The sequence below is a fragment of the Python bivittatus genome, unplaced genomic scaffold, assembly GCF_059951505.1.
Source record: "Python bivittatus isolate LINGU-HERP-01145 unplaced genomic scaffold, Pbiv_v1 ctg000330_np1212, whole genome shotgun sequence".
NCBI classification, from domain to species: Eukaryota; Metazoa; Chordata; class Lepidosauria; order Squamata; family Pythonidae; genus Python; species Python bivittatus.
The window spans coordinates 41,894,660-41,918,694 of NW_028277058.1; the positions used below are offsets into that span (position 1 = coordinate 41,894,660).

At 36.2% G+C, this 24,035-nt stretch overlaps 1 protein-coding gene across 2 annotated transcripts in view; it reads right to left on the minus strand.

Annotated features, from left to right (window-relative positions):
- Window positions 1–24,035, minus strand: part of POLR3B (RNA polymerase III subunit B) — a 69,244-nt gene that overhangs the window by 25,644 nt on the left and 19,565 nt on the right. For both annotated transcript variants that reach the window (XM_007430384.4, XM_088141094.1), the window contains exons 12-22: window positions 21,214–21,348; window positions 16,934–17,095; window positions 14,570–14,770; window positions 12,793–12,955; window positions 11,216–11,369; window positions 8,914–8,988; window positions 8,141–8,239; window positions 7,200–7,327; window positions 3,111–3,320; window positions 783–941; window positions 285–402 (exon numbers count right to left, since the gene is read on the minus strand). In XM_007430384.4, coding sequence (XP_007430446.1) covers window positions 285–402; window positions 783–941; window positions 3,111–3,320; window positions 7,200–7,327; window positions 8,141–8,239; window positions 8,914–8,988; window positions 11,216–11,369; window positions 12,793–12,955; window positions 14,570–14,770; window positions 16,934–17,095; window positions 21,214–21,348 — 1,604 coding nt within the window. The remainder of the gene's footprint in view (window positions 1–284; window positions 403–782; window positions 942–3,110; window positions 3,321–7,199; window positions 7,328–8,140; window positions 8,240–8,913; window positions 8,989–11,215; window positions 11,370–12,792; window positions 12,956–14,569; window positions 14,771–16,933; window positions 17,096–21,213; window positions 21,349–24,035) is intronic.

Consider the following 24,035-nt stretch of genomic DNA (forward strand, 5'->3'; position numbering starts at 1 on the left):
ATGGTGGTAGATGAAGAAAAGTGCCTTTGCCCACCTAGTTTAAGAATGAACAAGAAGGACCCATAAGAAACTTGGATGTTACAAAAGGCTGAGACAAGTTGAGATCCAGCTCCTTTATAACATATATAATGTAACATTACCAAGAAAACTAGACATTTGAACCCTTTTAGTCACCACGATGCCTGACATGGCTCACTTCTATTTTCTTTTCCAAACTAAGCATTTTCTACCCACTCTTTCTTTTCTGTTGGTTTTTAAAAATAAAATAAGGTAGCGTGTCATACGTTACTGGCACATCCTTAAACTGAGGTTGCTGGGATACGCTGCTCCCTTCCAGGGGGGTTTGGGTCACCGTGGGCATCGACTTATTCACAAGCACTTGCTTGTTTTCTACTTTTTCACCTGTAGGTACATGAGAAAATAATATGTTTACCACCTGTATGAATTATTTTCATCATCCTTAAAGCAGGGGCTGTGTTATAGTCTGAGGTTACAGGCCTCATCAAAGCCCCTTATCAACCAAAAATCAGGTCACCAAAATTTGGCAGCAAAACACTGAAAAATGAGGGTGTGGTTTTTGAGGGTTGTTAAACCATCCAATATGTTCAATGCATGTACAAATTAAACAGCAAAAAGAGCCCTCCATCGAATCAGCTCACTACTACTCCCCATGTTACAAGGCAAAGGCTACAGATTTGGGGTTCAATCTGATAATAGCACATCGACAAAAACAGTAGTTCCCATTAATAATTCTTATAATAAAGGAAACAATATTTGTATACCTGGAGAGCAAATACCATCAGCATCTAAAATTTCATGCCGCCAAATTGGTTTGCGTGTCCCTGCATCCAGCATGGGTCCCATCACTTTGTCAAATGTTTGATTTGTGTAACGCTTCAGAGTACACTTAGCATTTTTGTACACAAGACATCTTCCAAAGCCTCAGAGAAAACAAAAATGTTAATCAAAACTACTATCAGGGTTACCTAAGATGACAATTAGACAGCCATGATTATGTTTTAAGTATCCTTAAAACTCACCCATTGGGGGAGATGGGCGGCATACAAATTTAATAATAAATAAATAAAATAAATAAATACTGTACAAATCCACAGTACAGAAAACAGTTGCTTGAATAGTTATTTATGAAACCTGACAGCTAACATGTAAATTCTGTAGACAACTTAGAGACTATGGCTGCAGTCCTATGGATACTTTTCAAGCTATTATATTATACTGATTTCATAGTAATTTTAATATGGCATGAGCCAAAGGACATTCTGTTAGCAATGCAGTGGCCTATGACAATGAAATATTATGGCATGATAGAAAGTTTAAGGTGCCACAAGACATTTATACGTCATCTTTCATTAAAATTGCAAGTTCAAAGAGGTCACAAACTTCCCATATAACTGCATTTTTGAAACAGCTAAAAACAAGAAATTGTTATAATTAGAGAATTAAATTATATTATATTTATTTTTTTGGAAGAACAACAATGCATTCTTTTTAGAATAAAGCATGCACATTTTAGAACAAACAACCTTGTGTTTTACAGGTTTAAAGTACAATAAAAATGCAGCTATTATCTAATTTCCAGTTTGTTTGTTTTTTAAAAAGACCATAGTTTAACTAAGGAATGTTCCTCTGGTCCAAACTACTTTGTTACTTTTCTAAAAATATCAAACCAGAAACATTAATTAGCGTTAATAACTTTTGGTTACAAGATTACAAAATAAAAAGCAAAACACATAAATGTTCTGGATTTCTTTCCCTGCCCCTACTGGCTTAGTAATTCCTAAATTTAGGAGAATGCCTCTTCATAAACTTTACTCTTTAAAACTATATTTCAGTTGAAGTTATGCACAGTATATCTGTATCATTTGGCTGTATGAAGTAATTTTGGAGAGTCTTTGATTTCCCCCCTAATGTTACTAGTCTACCAGAAAGAAAACATTTTGCTTTAAATCATGTCTGCTATTGTTTTAGGCAAAAAAGAATAAATTAAGTGTGCAGACATTAATGCCAAAGATACATGTCCAGCAATACTACTAGTGCTGCCTGGCAACTAGCAAAAGGGCTCTTAAGGATGGGCGAGTGTAGTAGAATGTACTGCAGTACGCAAGCAGTCTGACCACACAAAATAAACCCACAATATTATGCCTCAATCAGAGGAACCGTGTTTTAAATATGATTGATGAGGCAACGCTAAAAAGCGTAACATCCAGGCAAGTTTGTCTGAAGTGAATGCAAATAATACTCTTTGAAAAGCATAGAATATGCTTTTCCTCAAAAAGATTTAATACACCCTTTGGGGAAGGTGCATGAATGGCATTGTATCCTAAAGATAAACCATGAAGGGTTAGCTTCCTTAAAAACAGGAAGAAAATTTATTATTAACCACATTCATTTGCTAGGCAGTTTAAGACTAAGGGACTTCTTTGGTCCAGTTTGTTTGCTATTAACTTTTTTCCAAGTATCATAATAATTCCTTATGGCATTCAAGGAATGTTCATCTCTACTGAAAATATCTCAAGTTCAAATGCCACTGGTTTTCATTATTAATGAAAAAGCAGTATTATGTAGGGCACAATCCAGCCAAATGTAAATGTTTTAAAGTCAGATGACCAGTTTATTTCAGCTACAATAGTGAATTTGGAGCTCGTTCTAAAAAGCATTTTCAGCAATCTAATTCTTGAATAGTTATTGTACAATAGTTCAGCTTAGATGTAACTATAAACCAAAGTTTTGTTAAAAAGATTTGCAAACTGTACCCATAAAAAGAGCCCACAAAAGTACAAGGAAATCAGATTTTGAGCCACCTGTTTTAATTTTCCATCAGCTCAGCATACTTACTTGTATGATGCAGTACGTCTGAAGGCAGACAGAGCCACAAGTGTGATTTATCAATTCAGATATCACACCAAATCATAGTTTTCACAAACTATGGTGTACAAACATATCTAAAAATATGGTTTGTCAATTTAAATGGTTTGTCAATTTAAACACCAACATCATGATTACATTTCTTTATTCATAGTTGTGAACTATTTGTACTGAGCTGAAGCAAGAGACACAGCTATCCTATTACATAAGTAGAGTCTTCCTACCTCTGTCTAAAGAAGCCTTGTTTAAAACAAGAGCATCTTCAATGTCATAACCACTGTAACTCATCACAGCAACTGTGGCATTCTGTCCAGCTGGCAGTTTTTCAAACTCGATGAGCTCTATTGTTTTGGTCTTAACCATTGGTCTTTGTGGATATGCTAACAGATACATAAGGGTATCAATCCTGTTCCTCTGATTATAGCCAATGGTACCTGCAATTAAAAAAAAACATACCCTAAGCAAACTTGGTGGATGCTTGATATTATTGCTGTAAAGCTATTTATGACATCAGCTACAAAAAGTGGAGAAATCAACAGAAAAAGCAGCAAACATTTTATGTCATCCATTTCCTTGATGTTCATTTTAGTTGACAGCTAATTAAATGAAAATGTGCACTTTGAATTACCAGAGTTAGATTGCAATTGCTGTCACAGTCTTTCTACTAGACACTTTTGAGAAGTAGATCTGAAATAACCTAGTTATAAATATAACAGCTATTTCAGTGGACCAGCCAATGTACAAAATATAATGACTACCAGATCGAGCTTCCTTTTCCACAGACATGAATGGAAAGTAATTGTTGAGGCTCCATAAATTGTTAAACAAGATGCACTGAAGAGGCAAATCGTTTCTGTGTACCTGGAGTATGACTAGTAATGTCTTAGTCTCATTAGTACCTGAACAGATTACTCATATAAGCTGCACCAACAGGCTTGTTGAAGGAAAAACAGGATCTAAGAATTATATAAAAAAAAATGTAAATGATTTTCCAACCTCTCAAAATATCATCTACAAATATCATTTTAGTTCTATTTAAACCTACTGTACACTTTCCAACATATATCATCAGAATTTCAGTTCATCTGCTCCGCTCCGTGTAATTTAAGACCCACCGATTCGCCTCACCCTAATTTTTACTAAGCTTTAAGGAAGGCATTTCTCAGGCAATGGAAGTATTCAAATGATCAGAATGGGGCAATGCTGAGTAACAAGTCCTTTCTTCTCAGCAGGGAGCCAAAAGACTATCTCAATAATCCCAAATTCTTGACAGCCCAGGAAGTGACTAAATGGACTTGAACATGTATCTCTCACAGGACAATACAAAGACTGTTAGTGGCAGCGGGTGGCGAGGGACAGGCAGAGACAACCATAAGAGAGGGCTGACTCTTTTAAAGAACAAACGTATTTTGATGTGATGAATCACTGTCCAGACAGATTTAAAACAGCCAACTCTTAAGTCACAGCACCAAATGTAAGCTATGCAGATGTGCCTGAAGTTAATTAGTAGCAAATCTAGGATTATATGGACAGAGCTTCCTATAAGCTCTATGTCTGCACTTTCTCTAATCTGGTGCCTTGGATTATAACTTCTTTCACCATAGCCAGCTGGCGATTATAGGAACTGCAGTCCCACACATCTAGAGGGCATAGAAGGGAAAAAAAGTCTAGGCATTATTAGCAAATATTCAGCATAGAACTAGATGCTTAATATGTCTGGGTTTTTTTTTAAATAGTCTATTACATCTCAACTTTAGAATTACACTTTTATCTCCTTGCTCATTCCTCAGGTGCTTGCAATAGCACACGGAAACAAAGCCTTTAACAATTATTACTAAAGATATTCAGCAGCTTTTGTATTCCCATCGTCAGCAGCAACGTCAGAGGATTGTATCCAAGGAGCTAAATGTGCAAGACCCAGGGTCAAAGCAGCTGAATACACCAACCTCAGAAAACACAGACAATGAATTGCAAATGACACTGAAAACAAAATGAGAAAAAAAGACCTTCACACAGAAAAGTACAAAAGAACTCTACAGATACTGAATTGGCTTTCTGTACACACTGATCCTGCTTAACTGTGTGTGGTAACTAACCAAACCTTCTGAGGCTAATAGTGCTAAAATAGATTCTCCTGGAAAAAGAAAGCATAACAAAGAAACAGGATGCAATTAAAATAAAGGGATGGCATATAAAATAATTTTTCAAATGTTTCTAATATGCCGAAGGGAAAGAAAATTTATTACATAGGGGTTTCACCTATATAAAAAAAATTACGTAAGATTTTTGTTTTATTTCCTCTCCTGCCATCAACAGAAAAGAAACATTATTTGGCTATATAATATATTCACTGGATTAATGTAACCACCAGGAATGACAGCCTACCTAAGTTTCACTGTTAATATTTTAAACAAATTGTAATGCCAAATTCAATTCACTGAAAAAAGCCTCACTGAAATGAATGAATGGTGGTAAGAAACTTCTCTCCCATCAGTTGCAATTGCTGCAGAGAAAAATCCTGCAGGTGTTATTTAAGGACTGGTGAAATGTCTTCATAAAGCACTTATTTAGGGAAATGGCGAACAAGCCAGGTTAAAGCTATACAGTAACATGTAATTTGCAAATGAAAGATTGTATGTGACAGGTTGCCTTAGTAAACAATTGGAAACATGTGTGTTATAAAAATGTATAATTTATAAATAAATGCTGAGCAAAGCATTTGAACCATACAACCTCATACCAGTAAAGCACTCCGCATCGAATTCTGAGACTGCTGCATTCCTCAGAAGCCTTGTGCAGTCCCAAGCACAGCCAAAGCTTCTGCTGGGACTGCTGGCGATGTGAAGCAGTTGTGTGTCCGCATGCGTGCAGAGACAAAAGGCTCTAGGGAAAACACTTTGAAGCCCTGCGCTATCATTCCAGGGGGGTGTGACTTCCTCAAAACTTCAAAAGGAGATGCTTCGCTTTTGGCAAAATGGTTTACAAAGCATCTATTCAAATGCTTTGCACTGTCTTAATGTAAATTAACAAGTATATGGTCCATGCACAGACTATGTATTAGTTCCAACGTATGTGGGCTATAGGGGCCAGCAATGTAGATATTAGTACATGTGATCCTCTTGTGCTTATTAAAAAGTGGCAAAGGGCAGGGAAATCATTGCTGGATTGAAACAAAATGAAACAAAACAATCAAAATCAGTAAAAGAGATGATTAGCTATTTGTATGTTCATTTATAGCATACATATATAATATACATATATACAGTGAGTTTTTCCCACTGGGCTAGTTGTGAGCCCAATCTATTAATGTAGATTAATTTTAATAAGTACATATTAGCAAAAGGTTGAACCACTGAACAAACGATAATGCATATATTTGCAGGGGCTGCAACAGAGCTGTTATGCAAATTTATTTCTTATTCATGAATTCTGGAACATAGCCTAAATAATATTTGCTACTCTGTTAAGAAATAATAATTGAATTGTGGGATTTCCTGTTTTCTGAAAAGGGAGTGTTATGATTACATTTCCATACAAAATAATCTTGATAATTTAATGCTGACAAATAAAAACAACATGTCACAAAATATCTGTCATCCATGTTTTATATCAGCCTTTGAGTACATTTCTCATTCCTTTTTTAAAAAAAGGAAAGCATATAGAACATTGTGCCAAAAAAGGGGGATATAAATTATATTCACTTCTAGTTTTCCAATATTTTGAAACACATTTCAAAATGATCAGTCAATGGAGTCAGATGTTCAGTCCAAACTGAATTACAGTCTAGTGCAGAAAAGTTATTTTACTTATTAAAAAATTTAAACCACCTAACAGCTGAAGTGCTCTGAGTGGTTTACAATAAAACATACTAAAAAAATACAATTTGAATTAAAACATGTACAATACAATCAAATAAAATACAAAATAAAAACAGTATATCAACTAGATAGTTGCAAGGCAGTCACTCAACATCTAAAAAATATGAACTAAAAGCCAAATAAAAGCCTGGGAAAACAGAAAGCTCTTCACCTAGCACTAAAATGATGCTGATATGGTTGCCAGCTGAGCCTCTCCGGGGAGGGAATTCCATAAATGGGATGCCACTACAAAAAAACTGCCTCCTTTGTAGAGGCCAACCTCACCTCTTTTGGTGGGGGAACATGGAAAAATGCTCATTAGACAATCTCAAGGTTGGGGTAGGGAGAAGGTGCATGTTTCCAAGTCAGATTGTCAGAAATATCTAACAAGGTGAGGGAAATTAAATCTGGGGTGAATGAAGCAACTACTCTGATCTGAAAGCACAGAAGTCTTACCCATAGCTTGCTTTCCCATAGCACATTGGTAAGTGTTTCTTGGAGATTGGTTATGATGAGGATATGGAATGAGACCAGCACAGACTCCAAGAAGAGTAAAAGGTTCAATCTCCAAGTGTGTTGTCTCTCTTACAAAGGAAAAAAAAATAGTTACATTTCTTAAAGCTTACAGACTGCATGGTTCCATACTGAAAAGCTGGACCCTGAAGTAAGGATGATCCCCACTCTCATGGCCTTCTGGAAGTAGGTGAAAATCTGGCTGTTCTGAAAGACCTTTGGGAATTAATTATATCCAGTGGTGCCATACCAAACAAACTATGAGTTCATTCACTGTAGTACCAAATCGGGAAATTGGATTTTGGATTTTACTATTTTAATTGTACTATTGATTTCATACTATGTTTTATTTGTAAGTTTTGTAAGCTGCCTAGAGTCTATTAGATTTCAGGAGGTAGACAAATTCACTCACTCACTCACTCTTCTGGATTTTTGTTTTAAATAATGGAAAAGTCTCCTACCTGAACCGAGAAAAGAGAATGACAACTTAAGGGAATAACTATGGAATATCTACATTGTTATATTAGCCACTAATATTACATATCCTCCATGATTCAGTGGTGCTTTGCAACCAAAATATCTAATTTACTACAATGGTAGGAAAATGCAAAATAATTGATTTAGGAACTAAACAAAGAAGCACACATGTGCTATAGGAGTTCTGGAGTTACACATCTTTATCAGATATGTGAGAACATAAATATTCTTGGAGATCATTTTAATAATTGAAAAGAAACTTCTTTTTAATATCACATATACATCTGTGCATGCATAATTTCCTCTTTTTTCATTCTTACAATATATTCCCAACATAAAATATCTTCTTGTACCAATTCCAGTGCTACAATACAAACATTATATTCTAATGATGCCAGAACACTTACTTATTGATGGTTTGTTCATATAGTGCAATGTTGCAATCATTTTCCTCATTCACATCCAAATATTCAACAAGGCTTTCATGTAAAAAGTCTTCAAAGTTCCTGAATATAGAATATGAATGTTTCAAAACAATTTATATTCTCACATAATTCCCTATGAAGGTATATATAAACAACAAGCTCTAATGCCAAAGCAAAATGAAAACAGGATTTTCAGACGAATGAGTTTCCAGACACAGATTCCTACCTTAAATAGAGTCAAGAGTATTGACCCATTTAACTAAGGACTCTGACTGGCAGCAGCCCTCCAGAGGTTCAGGGAGAGGACTGACTGAATCATCCCTGGAGATGCTGAGGACTGAACTAGATTTGGTTTCTGCAAAATATGTGCCTTACTCATTCAGCCAGGAGTTTCCATCTCTAACTTTTGTGGTGCCAATAAGTGCATTTGGAATAGGCACCCTCACCACATGACTACCATACTGGGTGCTGCTGATCATAAGGCGCCCCATACTGGATGGCAAACAAAGTATCGGACTGCAGCTACCCACCATTTTATTTCTTACTTCAGGGAGATGCAGGCATATTGTCACTCCATGTTTCATTTTGGGGAGCCAGACACTGAACAATAGCTCTTTCCCCAAAATAATGTGAAGAGTATAGAAGTATCTTATGTTTAAATAGTGTATTGCAAATGTATGAAATGTCGTTTACTCTATTTTTATGAACAGCTGTATCCTGGAAAGGAAACAAGGATGGCTGGCCTAGCTGTTTACCTATAACCTTGTGCAAGTTCTTCCATATGTTTTTCTGTAACAGCAGGTTTTTGCTTCTTCACAATAATGTAGGGTCTAGATTATAAGAAAGAAGAGTTAATGCATATTATGTATTATATTATTATCAGGTCACCTCAGAGATTTAAAAAAATGATGTTAATAGATATTACTAGCATGAGGAATATGATAGAGAATTACAATTAAAGTGCAGTGAAGCAGAATGGGCTCTAGAGTCTTAGAGCCCATATATTCAGTCTTAGCTGGCTGTATATCCATGCCATTAAGAAAAGACAGATTACGCTTGTAAATATAATGTGCAAACTAAAAGGTCAGCAAAGAAAGAAAGAAAGAAAGAAAGAAAGAAAGAAAGAAAGAAAGAAAGAAAGAAAGAAAGAAAGAAAGAAAGAAAGAAAGAAAGAAAGAGCATATGCAGGAAGATGACATACTGAAGGAATACAGGGCTTCCAGCTGACATACAGAACACATCTTTCATTGCAGTATGGGAATAGATCTGCACATACTTTCCAAAGACATTCCCAAGGTTGAACAGGAAATCTCATGCAGTAATTGTACTTATCCATATGGTGGTTCAATTTCTAAAGGTAGATGAACTTAGAAGGAAGTACCACTCAGTTATTGGCATTTATTTTCAGTTACAGTGATCACCAGGAGGCACCACTGGTGATCAATTTAACTAAAAATACCGCACAGGATATACACCGGGTAAAAGTAGAGAAACTGCCCTCCTCACCCCCTGGCGGGTGTGTATGTAAGTCATGTAGAAACTCTGTTTCTATAACGGCATGACATAGTACATCTGTATCTCTCTGCTCTGACAGCTTAACAGCAGGTAGACTGTATATCCCATTCTAATAGTGTTTGGCATTTATTTTCTAATATATAGGCCTAGCATGACACCTTTAGGAAATGCATTACAGACATCCATTTAATCTTCTTTATAAATGACTGCAACAATTTTTAACAATGAATAGAAAAGATACATATTTTAAAGAGGGCTGTATCAACTGTTATAACTCATTTAGTGAATAATGTATTGCTATCATTTATTTCTATATTTAATATTTAATTAATTCTCTAACTCTAGAAACGTCAAAGTTTAAATTAAACTTTAAATTAAAAGTAAATTAAATGTGAGTGAATGTCTCTTGGAGGAAAGACTAATCCTTTTTTGAAGGACAAAAAAAAGCAGATAACACAATATAGACCACTCTATGGGACATGGTTCAGAATAGAGCACATGGAAACCATCTATCCCTACGTCTTCCATATAACACTCCGAAAGACACCTGCTTGAAACTTGGAGCCATCATGTGTCAGTATTCATAAATCCTGACTTAGCAAGGCTATTGGTTTTGTTTTTGTGTAAGACACTCTCCAATGTTTTATGCTGATTCCACACACATTGAAAGAAATGTTTCCTACAGTATTCAAAATTGGCTCCAGAAAACCCAGAACTGAACTCTTGCTGTAATTTACCTACTGATAAACCCCTCATGAGCTCAGGTCCAAGTGTTTGGACTTTTTCAACAGGGGACAATTGATTTGATTATGCCAAGTTACTGATTAAAATGCTAATTGAATGGTACGTTCAGTTAGTTCCTACCAATTTGCTGCTCGGTAGAGACACATTTATTTAGCTTACACAGTAATGCTATTAAATCTATCATACCAGGGAAACAAAACAAATTCTGCCGTTTTCAAAGCTAGAAAAATAGCTTTGGAAAAAATGACACTAAATTATTGCATTATTCTGTTATGCTGATTTCTAGAATTGCTGATGAAAAATACAGCTTGCTATCTGAAAGTATACTTAAAATGCATGCTTTCAGTCAGCAACCTAAGCTTTAAAAGGCTTTTTACTATAAGCGAGGGTTGTTACTACTCGCACATGATTCTTAGTATGCAGTAAATAACTACAATATTCCAGTTCAAGCAAACAGTTTAAGAGCTAATTCCTGTTTTCAAAGTTGAAGTGGAGATCTCAGAAACTGCGACAGGATGAAAGAAGAAAGCCACAGCAAAATTGAAAAATTAGGTAACACCAGTCATACAATATAAATTCCAATAATGATATTTTTATTGCTGAAATGTGCATCTCTTATACTTGAGTTCCAATTTATATGACTGGCTTGTTGGTGAAATGCTAACTACTTGGCAGTCAACTTGTGGAATGCACGTGTGTAAAACTGTTTTTTGTGAATGAACTGAACAAACATGGTAATATACCCGGAATGGAATATTTTGTGCAACGGCCCAGGAAAAGCATATTCAAAATTCTTACCTACATAGCCTTCCACCATCACTAGAAATATAGACACATCTGTCTGTAAGATTTGTGGAGATTGAAACAAATTCATTGATATAGCCTGCTCTACGCATCAGCCGGAATGTGTAGACCAGTTTCTGATGATCTCGAATGACACCAAGGATGTTGCCTGTTTAAGCAAACAATAACATTATATTGTAAATGTTACTGTTGTTTGGATGAATGGATTGGGCTAACACTAGCATTCAGTAATAACAATCCAAGCTGCTATAAGCATAGCTATGAATGTTTGATCAAATTCTGTTCTTTCTGGGGACATAAACATGCATCAATCAACAGCAAAGTCAGTGAATTTTTAAAGAAATTACAGTATGGAACTCAACTGGACTTCTGCTATAATTTGGATTAGGATCAGTCAGTCCCAGAAATGAAACAGTAGTAAAATTTAGAGCACTGAAAAGTAAAATAAAGTGATACAAGATTAGAATGGAGAACAATTTTCATATTCCCACAAAAGCAATTTTATCATACTTATTCTGCACTATTACTTCTAAGAACTTTGGTATGGTCTCCTAAAAGTTAAAAATTATGTTTTCTGGAAAACTTTTGCTGGGTTGGAACTTCCATAGTTATGGCACATGGAGAGATAAAGCTTTCTTTCATGTATATCTTTCTTCTATCGTTTCTACACAACTTTTCCCCAGTTGGTGCTTTCCAGATGCAAGGGGCAATAACTCTCAACATCTCCACTCATGTACTGTATGTATTTTTCTTAAAATAGGTTCACATTGTATTTGATGCACTTTAAGCATTTATTGCATATTACCTGGGAACATTTTGCATGAGGGATGAAGTTCTGAGAACTTCTCATAACAGTATTGGGATCAGTGCACAATAACTACTCACTATCTCACATCTTGCTCCTGATTTGTCAACAGTGTTTAAGGGTTATTTCCTACCATAACTGCATTTAGGCACTTTTTAAATGTGGAAGCTGTGTTTCTAAAGCGCTGTCTCATGTCATAACTAACATAAAAGATTTACAATCATGCCCATTATATGAAAATGGTATCTCTACAATGAAAGGAACATATTACAGGTTTATGAAAATTGGCTTCCCCAATCAACATTTAAATGCAACTTTAAATGTTGCATTGATGCCATGGGATGAACCCTAAAAAATAGCAAGAAGCATTCTACTTGGCACATTTGCACTCTGCAGTTCCCAAACTGTGCACAACGGCCCCTAAGGTGCCACAGTGAACTCACAGAGTCACTGTGGGATATTTTAAATTTTCAGGGGAAACACAGCGATATTCAGTGTTGGTCAGACACCACAAGAATTACTAGCTTGAAGTAGTTCACAGTTTTGGCTTAGGGGTGCTGTGAAAAAATTACTGAGACACAAAGTGAACTGAGAAAGTTTGGAAACCTCTATTTGCACTGTTAACGTACACAATCACACATTAAAAATCTCATTTTCTGAAAAATCACCCGATCAAGCCTTGATTATTATGAGAAAGACACATAGCTTATGCTAGTATTTAATTTTCTAGTATCCTGTTTTGTCTGGGTTGAAAGCAGTAACATACCATTAAGGAAAACAAGAAACACGTTTGGATATGAAAGTTCCTCTCCACACAGAAGGTTTATGTCTTCTACTCCAAGGTTACCAGCTAATTTAATAATAGGGCCATCTTCCATGTCAGTAGTAATGTGCGTCATCAGTGCTAGGTTTTTAACCAAGCCACACGCCTGAAGAAAACAGAAATCAATTAAAAAAATGAAAAAGGAAAATGAGTATATAAAAATGGATTTATATAACTAAAGCACTGAGAGAAAATTTTAACAAACATTCTGCCTGAGGTGGCCATCAAACCTGTTTTCATATGTCAGCTATATTGATATATTGGTTATCACCTTTAAAGCCCTACATGGCACGGGTCCAGGTTACCTGAGGGACCATCTTACCCCCATTACATCAACCCGTCCCACCCAGTCAGGCAGAGAGGGCATGTTGCGGACCCCGTAAGCGAGAGAATGTTGGCTGGCGTGGTCCAGGAGGAGAGCCTTTTCTGCCATTGCCCCCGCCCTTTGGAATATTTTCCCCCCAGAGGTGTGGCAGGCCCCTACCTTCCTGGTTTTCTGGGAAGGATTTAAGACCTGGCTCTGCCAGCTTTCATGGAGTGATAAAAATTTTAATCAGTTCTGGCAGTAGCTGGTAACCTGATGTTATTCGCCAATTCTATCATTCTTGGAATTTATTTATTATTTTTAACATTGTTTTTATACTGTATTTTAATTGATTTCATATCCTTTGTAAACCACCCAGAGTCGCTTTTCAATGAGGCAGGCGGTGACAAATTTGATGTATATATAAAATAAAATATATAAATATGTAATTTTGTGCAGTATGTAATGGCAGTATTTATGTTTGCAATTTTAGCCATTGTTACTTGGGGGTGACTGCTATCAGAATTTGCCAGGTTAGTGGTGACTAATTCAAATTAAAAAACAAAACAAAACAGAACAGGACTCACAATTTGATCCTAGGAAACATAAATCACAGGTAAGGCTGAGATGTATAGATTTATAACCTTACTTGAAGTTAAAATTATAGCTCCTTCTTTTTGGTTATACCCAATGAACTCAACCGTATGTCTAAGTAAAAACATAACTATGCGTGTGTGTAACTTTTCCCAGAGTGTACCCAAGTGTCCTAGTAAAGTAGGGTGAAAGAACTTGCTATGCAGATGTTCATTTCTCAGGGTCAGCTAGACCATTTTGCACTAAAGAATAGTCTTCTTGTAAACTATTGTCAGGAGAATTTATTTATCAGCAATTTGTTTCCAATAATTCAAAACTGTCTTTAGAGAGGATAGCTAGCCAACAAAATTCAAGAACACAAAATCATTACTCAGAATTGAGGAAAAGTTCAGAGCAGGAAAGTAGCTATGAAAAAAGGTCTGCTGAATCATGGACATCCCAGTAAGACTTGTTTAACAGCATGAGAAGCACTACAAGGACATGGCCAATGCATGAGGCTCCTCATTTTGGAGACGAAAGAGAGCAAATAAGGATGGGAGTAGAAAAAGGCAATTCAACAAAAAGCAGAATTTGAGATGATAAACTGTTGAAAAGCTCAGAAGACAATAAAAACAAATGAATCAGTATTTTTTAAAAATTGAGCCAGATAGGTGCATTAATGATACATATAGCACATCAAGAAATGTCATCTAGGTTATGCCAATATTTGTTAATATAAAATAAAGGCGTTAACTTTATGTGGATGCGTAACTGTCCACATAATAAACTGTACAACATAACATAACATGACAAGGAGAAGTGAATTAACCCAATGGAGCTTACCTCTCCTTCAGGAGTATCTGATGGGCACAGCATTCCCCACTGAGATGGCTGCAGAGATCGGGGACCACTCACTTTTCTGGTCTTTTCAAACTGAGAAGAAATCCTTGTCATCATACCCAGACCAGATATATAAGACAAGCGTGACAACACTTGAGTCACACCCTGTCGATCCATCTTGAATCTCTTCAGTGACCAATTCCCCTAAAGATAAAGAATTATGTAAATCTGGTGAAAGCTTAAAACAACCTTTTACATTTCTAAACAGTATCAGTTTGGAAAACATGGTAAAATGGTTTCAGATTTTCATCTATCATCTAGATTTGACAACAGTAAAATCTAGTAAACTTTTGTATAAACAGCAACAAGACATGCTACAGGTGATACTTTGAATTTCAAGATGCGAAGATTTTGCTATAGACTTTGATCAATTGTTTGTTACAGGTATGTTTCTCAATTATATAAGGTCCATTTCAGACTTCATTTGGCATCTTGATACAAGTACTAAAATGAAGAGATATATAAACAAGACATCTCTCTGCTGGGAAACAACTGGAATGTTACTGAACAGCCCAATACGTTATTTATTTCTAGGATGCATTATAGTACATTCGCTGGACAGGTCCCAGAATATAAATCACAGAATCTTAGAGTTGGAAAGGGTCATTTAAACCACTGAATCCAGTCCCCTATTTAATGGAGAAATCCAAATTAAAACATCCCTGATAGTGGGCTATTTAGCCTCTCTACTTGAATACTTGTAGTGAAAGGGACACTTCCCTCTTTCTTGGTAATTGATAACATGGATAATCTGTTCTTAACTTCAGGAACTTTTTTCCTAACATTCATTCATAGCATATTAAGTCCTGCACTCTGGTATGAAGAGCAGGAACAACAATATAATACAAGAAAACACTAAACAAAACAAAATAGTTAAACAAATACAGTTTTTAAAAAAAATTAGGGAGCTATAACATAAATTAAGGAGCTTGGAAACATGCACAAGTCTTTTCTGGTAGTAGAAAGACATTAATGTAGATGCTAAGTAGTTTGGAGACAATATTCAACAACTAGGCTGCCACACCTAAAAATATCCTTTTTACTTGAGTCAAGAAATTGACTGGATCTGATGACACACCTTGCTCACATTCTCAAGAAAGACATCCAACAAAATAGGAACACCTCTAACAACTGACAGAAATTTACTGTATTATCCACATGATGGGAACCATGAATGGATGAACTTTAAAATGACTTACAGACACAACACAACAAACTACTAAGGATTTTGCTATAAACTTCCTAGGAAGATTTTGAATAAAAAGAGAAAAAAGAACCATTATACAATATGACAACATGTAATTTACATTTAAACCTGTCAGTTGGCTCATAATATCTTAAGGCTGTCTGCCCTTGCACTTAAAATATCTTACAGTCTGCTTAATTGTCCTCATCCCAGCACAGTATCAAGGAGGTAAACAGATTGTATTTGATCAGACTGATTGCTTGCAAATGATTTTGTCAAGCATCTAGCCATTCCCGTATTCCATAAAGTAATAACAGATTCAGTAGAAGGAGTTGAAAAATGCCCCAGAGCAATCAGAAATCTTTCAGTATCCTTTCATTTCTACGGTAGACTATTCTTTCAGAAGGAAATTGCCCCTATAATAAATAAATATATTAAAAAGGCATATTTTTTAACAAGTAAAAAGGTAATACATTTTTTATACTCAGGGGCACAGCTATTTTTAAAATCACCTGAATCCATATGGCCACTAAAGATTTTACTGAAGGAGCCAGAGGAATATAATACAGTAAACCCTTAGTTTAGGGACCTCAGTTTTAGGCATTTGAATACAACAGATAAAATTTTCCTCTGGATATCACCCCAAATAATGGACAAAGTGCATTGTATCCAAAGTAGTCCAGACAATTTATGTACGTTATATCATTTACATCAACTTATGTCATTTGAATGGCATCATTAAAACCTAAACATGCAGACAAAAAAACCCTAAATTGATCCAAATGATGTAAACTGACTGATATAATATACATTTGGTTTTAAGAGACATGCAGTTACCCCCCTCCTCTGATGTTCCATTAAAGTGAGGGCTTACTGTAGGTAACAATACTTAAAGAAATCAATCAGTTAATAATGTTGAAAGCAGTCACATACATCTAATCCTGGAATTCTGTTTTAAAACTATCCATTAAAATAACAATACATTATTTTGTATTTTTATGGTCACAGTACTGGACAGAAATGCAACTACATGAAATGACAATATTTTTCTGGGATTTTTAACCAAAGCTGCTGTAGGAGATAGAGACCCTACATATTTCAAGAACAAATGAAACACTTACGGTAGAGATGGCATTCACCATACCGTTGGTGATCTGATCTTGCCGCATGTGCTTAACTACATCAAACTGGGCTGCCCTTTGCTTGGGAATTACTTGGTCAGCAATTTTCTTCAACTCAGAGTTGAATTTTTTGAACAAGTCTTCAAACAGAAGGGAAAGAAGCTGCAACAGAATTTAAAGCAATTCATTTAAAACCAAGAAATGTTGAACTAGACCACCATTGCTATAAACAGTTTATCTAGTACAGGTAGTCCTTGCTTAATGACCACAATAGGGACCAAAAAGTTGGTCATTAAGCAGGACAGTAGTTAAGCAAATCATCATGTGACTGGACCCGATTTTATGACCATTTTTCCAATGGTCGTAAAGCAAATCACCACAGTCAGTAAGCAAATCACATGGTCATTAAGTGAATCCAACTTCCCCAATGGATATTTTTTGCTGGAATTCACTTAACAACTGTGGTAATTCGCTCTACAACCATTGTAAAAAGGTCAAAAATTGCAATCATGTGACCATGGGGGGGTGATGCGACGGTTTGAGATGGTTCTGAGTACAGGTCATAAAGTACTTTTTCCAAGGCCATCACAACTTTGAACCATTGTTAAACAGTCGTTAAGCGAGGACTACCTGTACTTATATAAGGAGAAAATAGAGGCTCCTTCCAATTCTGTGGAATTTTACTTGTATCATATTTAATAAATTCCTTCCAACTCATTATTTCACTTTATTAATTTGATCATCAGGTTTTTTGTTTTTTGTTTTAGTTTGCTCACTAGTTAGGCCATTCACATGCAGTGCTGCTTCTACTGATGCATTTTTTCGGTTATCTTAAAGCTATCTAACATTTTTCATAGCAAGGTATCCATAGATTAAATCCTTCTTTTCACTCTCAGGTTCTTCTCTCGTCCCTAGAAAATAACTCCATTCCAAATCTTGTTTCTTTTTACAACTCTAACTGTCAGGAAGACTAAAATACAGCTACTACTGAATGCCAAAAATGCAAGTTCCCAGTATACAATACATTGTTAAGTGCTAAACAAACTAAGTATTCAAGCAGGCCCTGTTAAGACATTCTGGAGTCTATTGCATAATTTAATTCCTGCATGGAATGAATCTATTTTAAAAACTGTCTCCATTTTCTTAGATGTATTAGCGATACTCTGCCCCTTTTGGCTGAAGGCCAGTCATCTACTTTGCTTTCCAAATTAACATTTCCGCTGATTATATTTGTCATCTTTCCATCATTATGTCCTTAATAGTTTGCAGAAAACACTGGCTGATAAAGCTTCCTTTGGTTTTCATTTTACTGGCACAATACATAGCATCGATATGTGGCATTTCATGCATATGCACATAAACTTACATATATGTAAATTACAGCTGAATTTATTCAATTAAAATGGCCCCAACTGAAGCTCCTGAAGAGCTGATGGGGTTTAGCTAATTGCAAATATCAGTGATTTCTCAAACTAACTGCTGAAATGAACTACTTTCTCACTATTAGACATAATTCAACCATGTTTTTGCCTAGCGTTAGTAGCCTTATTCTAATGTTAGGGAGATGAATTATTAAATCCTAATTAAGTGATGGACTTTATGCCAATTCAGATACCGCATTTTCCAAATCATCATTCATACCTTTTCCTAAGTTTCAAAATCTAGATCACTTTGAAAACCTAATAACACAGTAAATTCATTGCTTTACTATCAACTGTGCATGTTCCAGATTTTATAAACTGCACTCTACAGTACAACTTTAAAGAGACAACTATTGTCAGCTGTGCATATTCCATTATTACTTTGAGTTTCTCGTACCTTCCAAATCTGGTTATCAGTCTCTTTGATATCGGAATAAACTATAATAAACTATAAGTGATTATTTACAACCATAATGGTTTCATTCATATAATATATTAGCAAAACCAAACAAATCTTTTCATATTTTATAGTGAATTCAGTCACTTAAGTGGCAGCAGCTATCCAGGATTTCCAACCGAAGTATTTCCCAGTCCTACCTGAGGCTCTATAATCCACAGTATAGAATATATAATAAACACTCTACAAATTTTACTGACTTCAGAAGACTAATCAGCAGTATTTTTTTTCTGTTCCAATCTGCTCTAAAGTTAGATTGCCTTTTTTGACTTTTGTTCAATCTAAAGAGGTTTATTCCTAACAGCGTGAAAAGTTTCAGGATAGCCTATTTTTTAGATCAGGAGTAAGTGATTAAACACAGAATGGAATGGAATCCCAGCAATAATAGCCATTAAATTTTCATTGCAAGCCCAAGGCCTTTCAGAAAAGAGGACCGAGGAGTAAATTATATCTGAGTGTGGTTGAGGACATAAGGGAAAGAAAGTGACAGTTCATCAATTGATTTCACGGAAAATCCTGAGAAAAAAAATTAATAAAGTAGTTAAGCTGCTGAAATAGAATTTCACCAATTAGCTTAATGTCAGAGAATTCTAATTAGGCTCCTTGAGATTGCCATTTAGTGTTTAAGGCTTTAGAGTGCCAAATTCTCCTTTTCACACAAACTGGTTGCAAAATTAAAGACATTAGGCAGCCTTAATTATATTATCAGAACAGCTGGGATTAGTCAATCTCTGAAGTCAAGACGGTTTTCTTTTGTCACCGGGTAGAAATCCTTTCCTTTCCAGGGTGCCGGATTTTGGTGCTGTTCCATATCTCACCCATACAAAGCAAGCTGAATTAGAAAGAGAGAAAAGAAAAAAATGCCAAACAAACCCTGAGGACAAAGAGGAGGGAAATGCTCAGCAAATAATGAACACATTAAGGAAAGAGAAAAGGTAGGTGAAAAGATTAAGCTTGGAGTCGGTAGGTTTCGCTAACACCTCTGCTGGCACCCGGCCTACCAAACCTCTTGTGGGCCGAAAAAATGAAGAAAAAGCTCTGTAAACCAGCTTGGCTAGTGGAAACAACTGTTATCTAAAGCTAAAGCACATTTCGTGCTCCCTTGTCCCATGGGGTGTGAAATTAGCTACTATTGTTTTCACACATTTTTATAGACACAATACCTTTTATGTCTTCGTATTGTGCAGATTGCTCTGCTTTTCTCCTAATACAGGATCAATCCCTTTTCATTCAAATTTTTAAGCAACTGGATTTTTAGCCCAGAAACACTGCCAGCTTTTTAAAGGATGAAAGCCATTTAGACAGAAACATTAACTGAAAACACAGGCTTAAAGTAAGGTGCTTTATTATTCTGCAGATATAATGCAGACATTATGTTAATAATAGCAGAAACACGCATGCAAGATATATTTAAGACTTGATCATAAATATTAAAATAACTAATAATGCAGTAGATGTATGTCACTATTTATGAAACTCTAACTTAAAAATCATTCTGTTTCAACAGAACCTATTGTGGCAAGTTCAAGGTGCATCTGAATCTGAACCGCTGTCACAGCTCTTAGCTGCCCACTATCACAGAAAAGAATAACCTAATGAAAGCAAATTATAGTTGATTGATTTGCTAAAAAGTGGAGGGTTAATCAATTAAACACACATAGAATTGCACTTTTTAACTAGTATTTTTCTGAAAAACTAACAAAGAATATTGTTTTATGTTTCTAAAAAATTAGAATAGTGAACTATATAAAAGGTAAATACCGCAAAATTCACCTTTTAGTACTGTTCAAAAACTTGGTCTTCCTTCTTTCAACAATCATAAAATAGGTGAAATTTTATCCACGTTCATGAGTGTGTAAACTCAGGAGACCTTTACAGTACTCTTAAATGCACTTGTCAATGTCTGGGTTGCCCTTCCTCCCATTCCTGCCCCTTAAAGAAAATGAGAAGTAGTTTTGCCCTTTTTGTGTTTATCATTTCTTTTGTGCTGAATTCCAGAACCACACCAGCATATCGTGCAAAGGCTCGCTTCACTCTGCACTTGGGTCAGACTGAAATAAACACCCCACCTGCAGTGTCTCTCTCTGCATTTCACTCTGAGGGAACTGGCAATTTCTACGGCCCTATGGCTTTAGTCATACATGCTCCATTTCAGAGCAAGGGGGAAGCAGCCAAGTAAAATACGTCTTCTCTGGTTGGACTAGAAGGCAATCCTTGGCAAACTTCTTTTTATTTCAAATCAAGGAACAGAATTTTTCTCTCATCTTTTCTCTCATCAATTTGTTTAAGAAATTATCACAGCTGCACTACTAACTCTTTAAATTAAATTACTACGTGCATTTGGCTGCTAAATTAGGCAAAACAACATATTCCAATTTTATTTAGCTTTGAGGTACACCTACCTGTCCTGCTAGTTCCAGCCTTTTGTTTCCATAATAATCTCTGTCATCTACTTTGTTGTCTCCCTGAGCTAGAATCACCCTGCGGACCATCACAGCTGTATAGATGCATTTGGAGCGGAAATTGAATTCTTTTACCTGAAATACCAAAAATGTGATGAAGAAAGACAGAAAGAGAAAGTTGACTTAAGTGACAGTACCTTGCATGGAAATATCTCTACTTCTATGTTTTTAACCCTCTGTTAGCCACCCATTTGGTAAGTGGAGAGGCATGCAAATTGAAGGAATGAATAGTACTGCAATGGACTGGCTACGAACTCATTAGCTGGATAAATAATAGGACCAGGATGACCTACTTTAAACTTTCCAGGATACAAAACTCACAGGGGCTGCAGGGACTCAAAACCCAATCATTTTCCACCTTTCAGCAAATAATCCTTCCTGCCTTGCCTGTCAAACATATAGATCGTTATGATGTGTTTGAGAAGGCTGACACACAGACCCTGCCCTCACCCATCAGTTCTGTGATTGCACAATCCACTTTATCCCTGGAGCCCAGATTCCTGCAAAGCATCACTACTCAATGCCCAGTACAGAGTTCGCCTTTCTGAAGGATCTAATGACAAAACGTATAGAAAGTCTTTAAAAGCCCTTCCTCTTTCCCCACCAGTGCTCTTCTGTTTTTGTCAAAAGGGACTATTCCCTATGTATAGTCCATGATCACTGGCTCCTGAATTCCCTGAAGATTAGGGATCACTACCACCTTCCTATCATTTTGAAAGCTGCAGGACGTTTTTGCCAGACTAAACCTCTGAATGGCTTACATTAGATTTACATGAAAGAGCAATGCAAACATTTAACTACTTTTGATTCTTACTATCCAAAGCTTGAATAAATGGCAATACTCTCCAGATTGTGGAACAGCCCATTGGTCTTTCAAAGATTTATGAATTCTATTTTCCATGATTTTCTGGACAGATTCTTGACTATTTATTTAGATAATTTGCTGATTTATTCTGAGGAATATGGTTTGACCTGTTCCTTGGTGTGTTTATCACTACGGCCTCTGCACTAAGCTACAGAAATGTCCCTTTGACATGCCTTCGTTGATTCTTTGGGCTATTATATTTCTTCAAAAGGGATTCAGATGGATCCAGCTAAAGAACAATCCATTCTGTCCTACCTCCACAACCATAGAGATGTATACCATTTTTCAGGGTTTTCCAGTTTTTATCATAAATGTATTCTTAATTTTGCAGCACTGGTCACATTGTTAACTTGTCTTATTAAAGAGTGGGTTTCCTTTAAGGGGATTCCAAGGCCCAATAGGCCTTCTCAACTCAAAGTCATTCACTTCTCAGGCCATCCTCCATTATCCAGATCCTAACTCTCCCTTTATAGTAGAGGTTATGTTTCTGATTTTGTCTTTGGAGTGTGTTTCCACAATCCACTCCCAATTTTCAGGGCAGTCTTCTCCCTGCAATGGTCCTTTCTACTAGCTAAAAAAAATTATGAACCCACTAGAATCTGAAACACTTACAAACTATTCACAATCTCATACACCACCATGTCAAGTGGGCACATTCTTCTCTTGTCTTAACTTCTGAATCTCTTATATTCTTAGCTTGCTGAACAAACAGTTTGATGCTTTACCATGTAAGAAATGTTATAGCTTATCTTACAAACCTCCTCAAACGTCTATTCTCCCCCCCCCCCCCCCGCCGCCACTTTGCCCCTTTACAACCACTGGGTCTACCTTGTGAAATTCTTGGGGCTGGGAGACTCCTTCCCTAATTGATCAAATCCTTACTTGGCAAGAACAGCATATACTGTATATGATGGACAGATGACTATCAGGGAAACCCTTATCTTTTCCTTCTTCCTTTCCTGCAAACAGGGACAGCTCTGTCTGGTTATATGTCTCTTCTTCCTTGAGGGAAGAAGTGTAGCAGCTCTGCCATGATAGCTGGCTAGTTGGGCATTTTCCTTCTCTATGACTAGAGAAAATACTAAAAACTAGGTTCCTTCATGCCACTCTTCTCTGTGCTAAGACTCTGACTGGAAAACCTTCTGAAATTTACATCCCCTCTCCTCTCTACAAGGGCCTTGGGATACAGTCTCCTTCAATTTTATAAATGATCCACCATGCATCAAATGTTTGCACACACCATTTTGATTGTAGTTGATCTCTTTTTTTAAATGCTCCACTTCATTCCCTGTCATTGCCTACCCTCTGCCACTGAGACAATTTCTCTATTCCTTCATCATGCTTTCTGGTACCCCAGTTTGCCCAAGCTCCTGATTTCTGGCAATGGCTGACAATTCACAGGATAGTTCTGGAAACTCTCTTTTAATTATTCTGTGTAAAGCTCCACATTTCCTCTGAATATATCCACAGCTGGATAAAGTACTGGAGAAAATAAATGTCACCTTAGGACAATACATTGTTATGTAAACTACTAGCCAGACAATTGGCCTGATCATTACCTATGGCTGACTTTGCTTATAATAACTCTGTTATTACATATGGTCATAGCAATAACACAGACAAAAATGGTATCTTTTTACAGCATATCTAATGTGTTGCAGAGCAGAGTGTTGGTCCTGAATTCAAAGTATCTGTCTTCAAGCCACAGAAGAGACACTGAACCAGGAGGGAAGAGAAGCTGCAGGTATGTGATCAATGTACTATTAACAGTAAAACCATTCCAATGAATGGCTTTACTGTTATTGCTGGCAATAACAGTTTAGTGGTTATTACGCGTAATACAAGGAAGGAGAATACTGTTTTATTTAACAGGCGGAGAGTTTTTCAGGTTTAATAG